The sequence below is a fragment of the Scyliorhinus canicula genome, chromosome 4, assembly GCF_902713615.1.
Source record: "Scyliorhinus canicula chromosome 4, sScyCan1.1, whole genome shotgun sequence".
Classification (NCBI taxonomy): domain Eukaryota; kingdom Metazoa; phylum Chordata; class Chondrichthyes; order Carcharhiniformes; family Scyliorhinidae; genus Scyliorhinus; species Scyliorhinus canicula.
In genome coordinates this window covers 82,815,640-82,830,065 of record NC_052149.1, presented here as the reverse complement: position 1 = coordinate 82,830,065, position 14,426 = coordinate 82,815,640, and the positions used below count along the sequence as shown (strand labels likewise).

The window sequence follows — 14,426 nt, the reverse complement described above, 5'->3', positions numbered from 1 at the left end:
CCAGGATCTTCCCCAGCATCCTCTTTATAAACTCCACATCATCCCAATTTGGAACGTACACATTTACTAGTACCACCTGCAACCCCTCCAGTTTCCCACTGACCATAATGTACCGACCTCCCATGTCCGCAACTATTCTCCCCACCTCAAATACCACTCACTTATTAATCAGGATCGCGACCCCTCTAGTCTTCGAGTCCAGCCCAGAGTGAAAAAAACCTGTCCGACCCATCCCTTCCTTAATCTGATCTGATCAGTTACTCTCAGGTGCGTCTCCTGTAGCATTACCACGTCCGCCTTCAGTCCTTTCAAATACTTGAACACACGTGCCCTGTTAACCGGCCCATTTAGCCCTCTCACATTCCATGTGACCAGCCTAGTTGGGGGGCTCAATGCCCCCCCGCTTCGCCGATCAGTCATCGCCTTACTTGCATCCGACGGCCCGCCCCCAGGCAGCCTCCACCCCCGACCTTCTCTCTGTCCCACATCAAATGTCCCTCCCCCGTCAGCAGAACATTCCCCCCCACCTCCTCCCCCAGTAACAGCACTATGTAAACCGACCGCTTCGACAAGCATAACATCTTCTCACCCCCCACTGTGCTTCCGTGAGCTAGCCCGCTCAGCTGGCTTGGTGACGCCCGCCCATGGCGCCAGACATTCACCCACCGATTGTCTCAGCATCCCCACCTCCAACGCACTTCCTCCTGCTCAGCCAGCGCCTTCTCTACTTTCTGGATCGCCCGATCTTGGGCATCCAATCGAAATTCCAGCCGCGCAATTGATTCTTTAATTGGGTCCAAGCATTCCTGCTTCTGTTTGGCGAAGCCCTCCTGAATAAACTGCATGAGCTGCTCCGTTGACCACTGGGTCGACAAGCCAGGACTCCGGTCATCCGCCACGCTTTCTCCCGCTGCAGCTTCAGCCCAAGCATTCTTTTTTACAAGTGTAAAAAATAAAAACCATAGAACTGAATTAATTTAATTTATGACAGATTGAAAGGTACTTGTCTTTTATCTTACCTCTCTTGGTCTGCTCCTTCCACAAACACTTCATCCCCATCTTCACCACCTCCAGAATCGACAGTACTAGACAGTCCCATGGACGTTGTAACCATGGGAACAGATTGAGAAGCATGTTCGGTTACATCTGACTGTGTACCCTCATTGAAAACTGTTACTAAAGGAAAGTAAAGTAGCAAAACTTCAGTTACCTAAGAGCAAGTCGAATTCTCAGCATGACAGTAAAGTGCTAAAAGCCATCAATATCATAATTAGGAGATTAAGTGGCATTGAGTGGAATTGAAAACTAAAGCCTACAACTTTTCGGTCTGCGTATTAAACAGGCACGGTTCCATGTCACACAAGGGTGAAACTCCCAACACCTATTCATGCAGACAGAAGCAAATCCAGTGCTGCGGCTCAGTAAATTATTTTGAAAGTGACTACGTAGGAGGGTGGTCGTGCTTCTGGGAGCTCCAACAAGGGACTGCTTAAAAAAAAAAATTTCCGTGTTTTTTCGGGTGATACTGATCAGAAATCGCAAGGAGACCAACAAGATAGGTTCCCCCTGTGCTGATCCCACACCCGAACGGAAAGCAAAAGAAACTAGGTAGCCCAAAACTGATCTGCTCTGGACAGACTCAGGAGCCTTTTGGAACATTGGTGACCACGGAGCAAGAGTCAGCAACAGATCCAATCACACTAGACACGCTCTCAGCGCCTTGGCCAAAGAATGCAATAAACAATTTAACTTACACTTTCAAGAAGCAGTGGATGCTGATATTGGACAGAATATGCAAGTCAGTTGAGGAAGCTCTGGGACCCAAATTGACAAAGTTGTTGCAAAGGTAAGAAAATATGGCAACACTCTGAAGGGTGTCGAGGAGGCGCTTATGAGATTCGAGGGCCAGCTTGTGTCACCTGAGGCACAGACTGCAGTAGTGGCCGATGAAAATGAAAAGGTTGAAGGTGAAGGGTGACAACCTGGAAAAAAAATCACGAGGCAGAACCTGAGTTGTGGGATTGCTGGAGGGCCCAAGCCCCACTATGTATTTATTACGGATGATCTACAAGATGACAGGGAGATCCTGGAAAGACTGCCGTTACTCGGGCGCTCTTATCCCTGGACTCTTTCAAATCAGGAAGTGGCTCCAGGTGCATTTTGACTTATTATCCACTAGAAAGGCGGTGAAACCATGTGCAGGGGCGTAGTATATGAGCAGGTCATCTGTTGGCACACCAACTGAGGTGACAGGCAGGACAGGAACTCAAGGTATGGTTTAGTGACAGCACTGACAGGTCAATGCGGCATTTGAGGCTTTCTACAGGGATCTGTATAGGTCAGAGCCACCTGATGGGGTGTCGGATATAGTGAAGTATCTAGACAGGTTTCCCCCGCTGAGAGTAGAAGAGGAGAGTAGGGATAGACTCCGATGAGGTGCTGAGGGCAATTGAGTTGATGCAAACAAGGCTTCAGGCCCTGATGGGTATCCCGTTGAATTTTCCAAATATTTCTCGGACCAACAGGTACAGTAATGGTAGATATATACAATGATGCTGTAACTCCGGGTTACCTGCCTGATATGCTTACACAGGCTTCCAACTCCCTTATTTTAAAGAAAGGGAGATAAGGACCCCACAGAGCGTGGGTCCTACAGGTCAATTTTGCTGCTAAATGAAGATGCCAAGATACTGGCTAAGGTTCTGGCTCTGCAGTTAGAGCCATGTGCCCCAGATATAGTAGTAGAGGACCAAACGGGATTTGTGAAGGGTAGGCAGTGGTCATCTAACATACGGCGGGTTCTGAACGTTGTCCTCTCTCCTTCCTTGGTCATCGAGCCAGCGGCGATTGTAGCCATGGATGCAGAGAAAGCATTTGACAGAGTGGAGTGGAAGCACCTCATTGGGATACTTGGGAGGTTTGGATTCGGGCAGAAATTCATTTCATGAGTGTGTCTGCTGTACAACGCATCAATTGCAACAAGTTTGGGATAGTTCCTCTAAGCAGAGGTACAGGACAGGGATGCCCATTCTCGCTGCTCCTTTTTGCTCTGGCAATACAGCGTTTGGCGATGGCACCAAGGGCTTCTGCAGTTTGGAGGGGGATATTTAGATATATTGTCAGAAAAGCATTAGAATAGTAGTCGAAGGATAATAAAGGCATCCATGAGGGTTTCAGCAGCAAATGAACTGAAGCAGGCGTGGAGATGGATGATACTATAAAGGCAGTAGGCAGTTTTTAAGTTGGAGAGGATATGGTGCCAGATGGGATGCTGAAGTTGTAAGTAGTCTGGTTCAGTCAGAGGAAGGACATGAAATCAGTGGTTCGGCAACTGAATTTGCAGAAGTGACTCAAGACAAAAGACACGTCTTCACAATGCCTAACTAGCTGAAATCTGGTAATGGATATTGGACAAGTACTCTTGATAAGAGGCAGTGCTGAGGTTGAAAGGAGTGTAGTAAAGTGTCATCAGTATACATGTTTGCCTGGATTTTTCTCTATATAGGCATGGTTATACACACTCGTGTGTAAACCAGATAGCAACTACCAATTACATATGCACAGCTCAATATGGAAATAAAGTGTCTGCCTGACGTGCCCTGTTCATCCAGGAGCTATGATGTACCAGTAGCTTGCCGAGAAACTCAGCACTGAAATATCTGAAATGACACAAAGTTGCTTCGAGAGGTTGCAACAACTCCATGCTCCCAGAACACCTAGATCCACTGCAATTCGCATACCGCTGCAACCGGTCCACATCAGACGCCATCTCCCTGGCCCTACACTCATCCCTAGAGCATCCCGAAAACAAGGATTCCTACATCATACTGCTATTTATTGACTACAGCTCCGCCTTCAGCTCCAAAACCTAGGACTTGGCTCTTCACTCTGCAACTGGATCCTCAAATATCTGACCCACAGACCACAATCAGCAAGAATAAACAACAATACCTCCTCCACGATAGTCCTCAATACCAGGGTCCTGCGAGGCTACGTACTTAGCCCCCTACTATACTCCCTGTACACACACGACTGCATGGCAAAATTTGGTTCCAACTCCATTTGCAAGTTTGTTGATGATACAGTCATATTGGGTCAGATCTCGAACGGCGAGGAGCCAGAATACACGAGGGAAACAGAGAACCTAGTGGAGTGGTTCGACAACAACCTATCCCTGAATGCCAGCAAAAAGAGCTGGTTATTGACTTCAGGAAGCAAAGTACTGCACATATCCCTGTCTGCATCAACGGGGCCGAGGTGATGGTTAACAGCTTCAAATTCCTCGGGGTGCACATCACCAAAAATCTGTCCTGGTCTACCCACGTCAACGCTACCACCAAAAAAGCTCAACAGCACCTATACTTCCCTCGGGAAACTAAGGATATTCGGCATGTCCACACGGACTCTCACCAACCGTTACAGAAAGCATCCTATCTGGCTGCATCATAGCCTCGTATGGGAACTGCTCGGCCCAAGAACACAAGAAACTTCAGATAGTTGTGAACACAGCCCAGTCCACCACACGAACCTGCCTCCCCTCCATCTACACCTCCCGCTGTCTGGGGAAAGCGGGCAACATAATCAAAGACCCCTCCCACCTGACTTCCTCTTCCAACTTCTTCCATCGGGCAGGAGACACAAAAGTCTGAAAACTTGCACAAACAGATTCAAAAACAGCTTCTTCCCCACTGTTACCAGACTCCTAAATGACCCTCTTCTGGACTGACCTGATTAATGCTACACTCTTGTATGCTTCACCCGATGTCGGTGTCTATGATTTACACATGATGTACCCTGTGTTACGCTATGTATTTTCTTCTTATTTTAATTTCTTTTCATGTACTAAATGATCTGTTTGAGCTGCTCGCAGAAAAATACTTTTCGCTGTACCTCGGTAGACGTGACAATAAACAAATCCAATTTTAACTTTTTAAAAAATCCACTATACACACTTGAAGCTTTGCCTATTTCAGCGTAAGTTACCAAGCCTTAATTGTCGCCAAATCATGCAGGCCTCAAAGTAGTGTGGAGCTGCATTGTTTCAGATGATGGGAGTTTTTAAAAAAAAGTATATTTATTAGAATTTTACATTCAAGAAAACGACACATCCAAGTTACAAAATAATACCATACAGAGGGAGCAGAAAAAAGGTTCAACATGTATGGGCACAAAATAGAACAGGAGAACATCACAACTGGCTTTGTACAATCATAGGGGAAACCAAATATACCCGCAACCCCATCAGAAACCAAGGGGAGAGCAATGAAGTCATAAAAACTGCACAGCCTACCAAGTCGCACTACTTGCAGCCAGATTGGGTGCACATCACACAAACCCTTGGCTCCGACGGCATCACGTGCATCAGCAACCCAACATAGTAATTTCTTTTGGATTTCAGGCTTAATTTTTAGAACAGTACAGCACAGAACAGGCCCTTCGGCCCTCGATGTTGTGCCGAGCAATGATCACCCTACTTAAACCCACGTAACCCGTATACCCGTAACCCAACAATCCCCCCATTAACCTTACACTACGGGCAATTTAGCATGGCCAATCCACCTAACCCGCACATCTTTGGACTGTGGGAGGAAACCGGAGCACCCGGAGGAAACCCACGCACACACGGGGAGGACATGCAGACTCCACACAGACAGTGACCCAGCCGGGAATCGAACCTGGGAACCTGGAGCTGTGAAGCATTGATGCTAACCACCATGCTACCGTGAGGCCCCTAATTGCACCCATGCAAAAGCCAAGAACGGATACATCATACCCATCACTACAAAAAAAACCATACATAGTCCACAAGAACCCTAGTTCTAAGTGGAAGTTTCATACTTACCCCAAAACGCAATCTAACCCCAATCTAGGCTTAGAACAGAACCAATATCGATCATTTAGTCAGAGCCAAGGCTTTCAGCCAGGACGATATCGGCGTTGGCAGCCATTATGTAATGAGCACAGCACTGGCAAGGCAGGAGCCTACTCAATAACAACTTTGTCACTGAAAGCATGACCCCACCCCAGTTGCCACGGATAAACTAGGATTTCAGCATTTTATTTTGGCTCTTTCTTGCAAGAGAACCAACCAAACACTTCTCAGGACATAGCACAAGCCATGGACCCCAAGAAAAGACAAATACGCAATGTACAGCAGGATGAAAACATGAACAAAGTTGGAGCCTGTGAAAACGCAACCACTCTTGTGCTCACATCACGTGACCAAGATTGCAGGGATTTAAAAAAACATCTTTGCTGTTTCACTTATTTCTTTCTGAATTCTATCTTCCTCCACCCCAATATTTAAATTTTTGTAACTGATTTGACATAAATTCAAACTCTGCCCTGCTCATTAATGATTCTTCAATGACTGATTAAGCAGATAACCAGCTGTTTACCTTATTCACAAAGATCCTCGATGTTCTGTAGAGGACGACAAGCCTCTTATTTACAGCAAGTTCCAATGCAAAATTATAGAAATTTTATGAAGAGTGGTTTATCATGACAATATGGTACACAAGAAATTATTATAATCTCTTTTGTAACATTGCATTGCACATTAAAGTGATTGCTAAACAATGTAATGAAAGCCATGCTGCTTTAATTGAAAGAAGTGTCGGTTGAACTCTGAACTCCCCCATTCACCACAGGAGAAAATCCAGCCTTTTGTTTTTGGATTATGCCTCCAGGGAAATAATGTAGATAAGAAATAGGGGGGGGGGGGGGGGGGGGGGGGGGCAGGAGAATTGAGCCTTTTAAAAAGGATTTAGCTTGTGATGCCATATGTTGCAACTTTCAACAAGAATGAAATTTTACAGAGTTAATGGCTCAATAACATAATTACACATGGGATGATGGCAATACCCATGTCCCAGAAATTCTGCTACAAACTGTCAAAATGTGGAGCATAGCCAAAAAAAAGCCAAGAGAAGCTCATATTTTTAAATAAGAGTGCAAAAACCCCATCATTTCCCCAGAAGTGCAGTTGCTCTTCTTCCAATTAAGATAAATCCAATAAATGCAAACCTGGTGCATGAACTTGCAGTGGGGTAGTAGGTACACTACGGCCTCCAGATTCATCTTCATGAACAGCAGCAAGGTAAATGGGAGTTTCGTACATTCCTAGCCCTACCAAGACAAGGAGACTGGTTACTCTCAACAAAATCAAAAATCAGAATAAGCAGATGACCCACGTCATTGCAAGATGGGAGCAAGCAGGCCTGAATTATTGCAGTCCACAGCTGCATTGTTGTTTTTGTTTTATTAAAAGGCCAATAAAAGCAGAATTTTAGAACATGTTCTTTGTTGAAACACCCATGAGATTTGTTCCCTCGTGAAGTGCTATCTAATGCTTCTCAATGGGCGTGAACATCTGTCAAAGTGATATCACAGTTGAATTCAACGTAGTGTTTGAAAGTGAAAAGCACAAATAAGCCAATAGAATTTTAGACTGGGGAAGGCTGACTTTAATGGGATGAGACAGAGATTGTCCACGGAAGAGCTGTGGAGAATATTTAAAGAAATATTTAACAAGTTACAGAGCGTGTATGCACCTGAAAGGAAAAAACACCACTTCACAGAACAAAAACAGCCATGGACAACTAAGAGGTTAGGGACAGAATAAAACTAAAAGAAAGGGCGTACAAAAATGCAAACCACAGCATAGATCTGGATGAATGGACTAGATACAAAGACCAGCAAACGGTCACAAAGCAGCTTGGAATAGCTACTAAAAGAGATGATGAAAGGAAACGTGCAAGGGACATAGTCAAAGGAAATTTTATGGTTATACAAAGGGAAAGCAGGTGGTCAAGAGCAATGTAGGACGACTAAAAGCTGAAAATGGCGATATTGTCATTGATAATGAGGAAACGGCAGACATAGTGAACAAGTATTTACAGTTGAAAAGGTGGATTACTTGCTGGAAGTCCCGAAAAAATTAACAGTTGACAAAGCACAGGATCAGTAACTAGGAAATTAATGGAACTAAGGAGTGACAAATCCCCAGGACTTGACTTTCTATCAGAGGGAGATAAAGAAAGGCAGCACGGTGTCACAGTGGTTAGCACTGCTGCCTCACGGCACCAAACCTTAGGTGTCCTTAGGTGAATTGGCCTTAGTGTCCAAAATTGTCCTTCGTGTTGGGTGGGGTTACTGGGTTATGGGGGTGTGGGCTTGGGTCGGGTGCTCTTTCCAAGAGCCGGTGCAGACTCAATGGGCTGAATGGCCTCCTTCTGCACTGTAAATTCTATGTCTATATTAAGCGATATGGGACAAAGGCAGATATATAGAGTTAGGCCACAGATTAGTAATGATCTCACTGAACGGTGGGACAGGCTCAAGGGATTGAATGGCCTACTCCTGTTCTTATACGACCACTGTTTCAGTATGGAACAATGCTGTTGCATTCATTTTGATAATTGAGCTTTCAGATCACTTGTGACATTTAAGATTTCAATTTAGTACATCAAAACAGTAAAGGATGAACACAGTATTTTTTTTTTAAAAACCACTAGACTATAAAAGCGCAGGTTTTAATTGCACAATAACCATTTGCGCAACTATAAATACTCAGAACAGTTGAATCACAGTTTATACTGAATGACTTGTCTTGTAAAAACAAAAGACTTAATATTACAAATAGAAGTGAAAGTTAGCCCCTATTACTTTATATACTTTCCCCCTTGAGTATAAATTATAATAACTTTTACTTATGTAACGATTTTGGTATCTTTGCAAAAATATTACCTCCTTGTGATGCCAACTGTCCAAGGTCTGACTGACTTGAACTGGTTTGAGACATATCTTCAGGTGGTCCAAACCTGAACCGAGGGACTCCAGTAACCTGCGGAGAACTAACCACAGCTTCCAAAATGAGTTTCTACATTCAAGTCATGCCTAAAACAGAACAAAACTAAGTCTGCTACCTAAATTTCTCTGCAACACATGCATTGATAATCTGCCATTGAATAGATCATGATATCACCAATTGATTACATTACAAAAAAAAATTCAGAAAACATGAAAATGTAAAATAAAGTGTCAGCTTCCTTGACACCAATTTCAAGTTGAAGGAAGTTTGGAAAAGAAACACTTCAGGTGTTTGGCATCTCGAACATAAAAATATATTTGACTAACTTCAGTCAAATCTAGAACTTTTGTTTGTGTCAGAAAACATTCAGTGCTTTCACAAAATCTCACAATTTTTACATACAGAAACATAGAAAATAGGAGGTCATGCGGCCCTTTGAGTCTGCTCCGCCATTCATTATGATGACTGATCCCACCTTCCACCGCTCCCCCATATTCCTTTAGCCCGAAGAGCAACATCTACTCATTCCTTCTTGAAATCACACAACGCTTTGGCCTCAAATATTTTCTATGGTCGTGATCGTGAATTCCACAGATTCACTATTCTCTGGGTAAAGAAATTTCTCCTCACGACAGCCCTAAAAAGTTTACCCCTGATTCTCAAACTAAGACCCCTAGTTCTGGGCTCCCCCAGAATTCTTTCTGATTCTTTCTGAATCTACCTCGTCTAATCTTGTTAGAATTTTGTAAGTTCTGATGAGATCCCCTCACTTTTCTAAACTCAAATGAATATAATCCTAACTGACTTAATCTCTCCTCATATGACAATCCCACCATCCCAGGAACCAGCCTGATAAACCTATGCTGCACTCTCTCCATAGAACATCCTTCCTCAGATAAGGACACCAAAATTGCACACAATATTCCAAGAGTGGCCTTACCAACACCCTGTACAACTGTAGTGAAACATCCCCATTCTTATACTCAAATCCTCTTGCTATGAAGGCCAACATACCATTTGCCCTCTTTACTGCCAGCTGGACCTGCACACTTACTTTCAGTGACTGATGCACGAGGACACCAAGATCTCACTGAAGTATCCACCTTCCTCAATTTACACCCACTCAAATAATAATCTGCCTGCCTATTTTTGCTGCCAAAGTGGATAACCTCACATTTATCCCCATTGTGCTGCATCAGCCATGCATATGCCCGCATCCTCAGCCTGCCCAAATCACGCAGAAGCATCACTTCATCCTCGTAACAGCTCACCCTCCCACCCAGCTTTGCATCACCTGCAAATTTGGAGATAATACACTTAGTTCCCACAATCAAATCATTAACATATAATGGTGAACAGCGGGGGTCCTAGCACTGACCCCTGTGGTACCCCACTACTCACTGCCTGCCATTCGGAAAAAGACTCATTTATGCCAACTGTTTGCTTACTGTCTGCTAACCATCTTTCTATCCATCTTCAAAAGATTAGTCATGAGATACACAACTCCAACCTTCCAGATTGCCTTCATCCACTGCAATTCACTTTGTGGCACAACTGGTCCACAGCAGATGGTATCTCCCTGGCCCTACCTGGAGCACCTCGACAACAAGGACACCTACGTCAGACTCATGTTCTTTGACTACCAGCTCCACTTTCAACATCATAATCCCAGCCAAGCACAAAAAAACCAAACTCCAAAACATAGAACTCGGCTCCTCCCTCTGCAACTGGATCTCCGAGTTCCTGACTCAGACTGCAATCAGCAAGGATAAACAGCACCTCCTCCACGATAGTCCTTAATACCAGGGTCCTGCAGGGCTGCGTACTTAGCCCCCTACTATACTCCTCATACACACACGACTGTGTGGCAATATTTGCCTCAAATTCCATCCACAAGTTTGCTGTTGACACGGCCATGGTGAATCGGATCTCAAACAACTCCAATTCAGAGAACACGAGGGGGATAGAAAGCTTAGTGGCATGGTGCAATGACAACAATCTCTCCCTTAATGTCAGCAAAACTAAGGAGCTGGTCGTCGACTTCAGGAAGCGAAGTGCCATCACTCCCGTCTGCATCAATGTTGCCGAGATGGACTTGGTTGACAGCTTCAAATCCTAGGTGGAAACATCACCAAGCATCTGTCCTGGTTCACACATGTCGACACAAAACCAAGAAAGCACAATAGCGCCTTTACTTCCTCGGGACATTAAGGAAATTTGGCATGTTCACAGTGATTCTTAACAATTTTTATAGATGTACCATAGAAAGCATTCTATCTGGTTGCATCACAGCCTGGTATGGCAACTGCTCTGCCCAAGATCGTAACAAAACTACAGAAAGTCATGAACACAGCCCAGTCTATCACACCAGCCTGCCTCCCATGGACTCCGTCACGTCTCCCACTATCTTGGGGAAAGCAGGCAGCATAATCAAAGAGCCCTCCTACTTGCGTTATTCCCACATCCAACCTTTTCCATTGGGCAGAAGATACAAAAGTTTGAGAACACGCACCAATGCATTCAAAAACAGTTTCTTCCCCACTGTTACCAGACTTCTGAATGGTCCTCTATGGGCTGGACTGATCTTTATCTGCATCTTCTCCACAGTTGTAGTACTAGATCCGCCTGCTGGACCCAATGTCGATGCTTATGTATTTACACTGTGTATTTATAGTATGTTCCATGTCATGTATGGGGCAATCTGCCTGGACTATACGCAGAACAATACACATCACTGCACCTCGGCACACGTGACAATAAATCTAAATCATCTCAAGACACAACCTGCAATTCCATGCGCTTTAACTTTATATAGTGCTCTGCTATTTGAGACCTTGTCGAAGGCCTTCTGAAAGTCTAAATAAACCACATCCAGTGATTCTCCCTGGTCAACTCCACTAGTTACAACTTCAAAGAAGTCTAACACATTTGTCAAGCATGATTTCCCTTTCGTAAATCCATGTTGACTTTATCTTATTATATTGCTTCTTTTCAAAAGCTTTGCTAAGGATTCCCTGATAATGTACTCTAGCTACATTAGCTACCCTGCAAGCTGTAGGAACTATTTCAGAGTCTAAAGAATTTTGGAAAATGACCACTATTGGATTTACTATTACTCAGGCCATTTCTTTAAGGACTCTTGGATGAAGCTGATCAAGCCCTGGACATTGATCAGCCTTTAATCCCATCAATTTCCCAAAACCATTTTTCTACTAATACTGATTTCCTTCAGCTCCTCACTAAAACTTGTGTTTCTCAGAACTTCTGGTACATTATTCAGGTATTCCTTTATGAAGATGGAAGCATTAGTTCCTCAGCCACTTCTTTTTCCCCCCTTGTTATGAATTCCCCTGTTTCTGACTATAAGGGGCCTACATTCATTTTTGTCAATCTTTTTCTCTTTGCAGACCTATAGAAACGTTTACGGTCAGTCTTCATGCTCCCCATTAGCTTACTTTCATACTCCTGTTTTCCCATCAATCCCTTTGTCTGCCATTGCTCAATTTTAAACTACTCTCATTCCTCAGGTCTTTGGGTTTTCTTAGCAATTTGTATGCTTCTGCTTTGAATCCAATACGTTCTCTAATTTCCTTGGTAAGGCATGATTTAGCCAGTTCCCATCCCATCTTGCGACAAATAGGAACAACCAACTTTTGGAGTTCATCTATTTCTTCCTTGACTGCCTGTCCATTGTCCTTGCTTTCAGTAATGTTCCCCAGTCCATCATAGCCAACTCGTACCTCATGCCATCACAGTCACCTTTATTGAAATTCAGGTTCCTGATCTACCTCACTATCCACCTTCATTTAAAAAAAATAATTTTAGTGTTTTTCCAATTAAGGGACAATTTAGCGTGGTCAATCCACCTACACCGTGCACATCTTTTGGGTTGCGTGGGTGAAACCCACGCAAACACAGGGAGAATGTGAAAACTCCATACGGACAGTGACCTAGAGCCGGGATGGAACCTGGGACCTCGGCGCCGTGAGACAGCAGTGCTATCCACTGCACCACCATGCTGCTCGCCTAGCCACCTTCATAAAGAATTCTATCATATTAATGTCACTCATCCATAAGGGTTCTCTCACAACTAGACTGCCAACTAATCCTATCATTGCACAATACCAGGTCCAAGATAGCCTGCTCCCTTGTCGGTTCCTCATTGTATTGGGCCAGAAAATCATCCCATATACAATCCAGAAATTCCTGCGCTATTGTACTGCGACAATTTGACTCGCCCTATCTATGTGCAGTTTAAAGTCACCCATAATCACAGATGTTCCTTCATCACATGCATCTGATTTCCTGTTTAATGCCTTTTCCAACATTACCACAACAGTTTGGTGGTCCGTACACCATCCCCACAAATGTTTTTTTGCCTCCTGGGTGTTTCTCAACTCGACCCATACAGATTCCCATATGTTGCAGGAGGCCATTTGGCTCATTGCATCTGCACCCACTCTCCAAACAAGTATCACCTTAAACAAACAACAGCAGTTTACTTGAATTGACTCCTGCTGCCAAACACTTCAAAGTTCTCAAGTAAAAATTCTGAAAGCTTCTTTTAACTGGACAAAATACATCCACTTAGAACTTCACATGACATTGCTTAGGTACCCTATTAGGCATTGTACATGTTATTTGATATCACCCAGAAATCTACTTACTGAATGGCTTCTGCAAACCCATCTGATCGATGAGGCACAACAAGAGTTGGTGTACTTGGTACCATCCTGTCATCTTCATCAAAGAAGTGTTGCTATTAAACAAAACCAAGACAGGTTAGAGGATATTACAGTTATGGACAGAAAACAACAGATCAGGAAATGTGTTATACTTAACTACATCACATTTTATTTCACAAAATGTTAAATTAAGCATGTTTCCTGAATCTCATAATTGAGTTGCATCAAGTTAAATGCTGTTATCCAAAATAGCAGCATTTCTATTTCAAAAATGATTATCTGCTTGTTTGGACAACAACAAGGATTGCAAGGAGGATGAACAAACTGTTAGTACAAGGAGGCATCAAGATTGTGAGGGGAAAAAAACAATGGGGTAGTGGTATAGTATAGTCAGGTAAATAAACATTCTCTGCACCAGGGGTTTCAAATATTGTGTTGCCTGAACAGTACCAGGGTTAAGAATATCTTAGTAAGTTCCAAACATTTTAAACATACAAGATTGAGGCAACTTGAAAGAGTAGGGTTTGAGAGGTTGTTCTTCCAGGTTATGGGGTTCTGAACTAGGATAACTGGTCAATCATTTAAGGCTGACATAAGAAAAAATTCCTTCACTTAGCTATGAAACTTTGGAATTCTCTTCCCCAGAGGGCTGATGAATTGCTCAAAACAGAGACAGATGGAACTTAGGGCTTCAGGAAAAATCATAAGATAAGCTATAGTCTTGCGGAATAGCAGAGTAGGTTCCATTTCTTATGTTATGCTCTTGTTTCCAGCACGGCCACCTAAATCTGAAGGTTGTAGGTTAAAACACCACTGTAGAAATTGATCACAATCTGGACTGATATTTCAACACAAGATTGGAGGTTGCATTTAAAAGTGATGCCCTTCACCAGGGACTTGAACAGGGGCTTTATGCTCGTGTAGACAAA

General features: G+C 43.6%; 1 protein-coding gene across 1 annotated transcript in view; it reads right to left on the bottom strand.

The window, feature by feature from the left end:
• Positions 1-14,426, bottom strand: part of tprb (translocated promoter region b, nuclear basket protein) — a 162,294-nt gene that overhangs the window by 11,347 nt on the left and 136,521 nt on the right. The window contains 4 exon segments of the mRNA XM_038793506.1: positions 1,020-1,176; positions 7,027-7,128; positions 8,749-8,855; positions 13,480-13,571. Of these exon segments, the coding sequence (XP_038649434.1) occupies positions 1,020-1,176; positions 7,027-7,128; positions 8,749-8,855; positions 13,480-13,571 (458 nt within the window).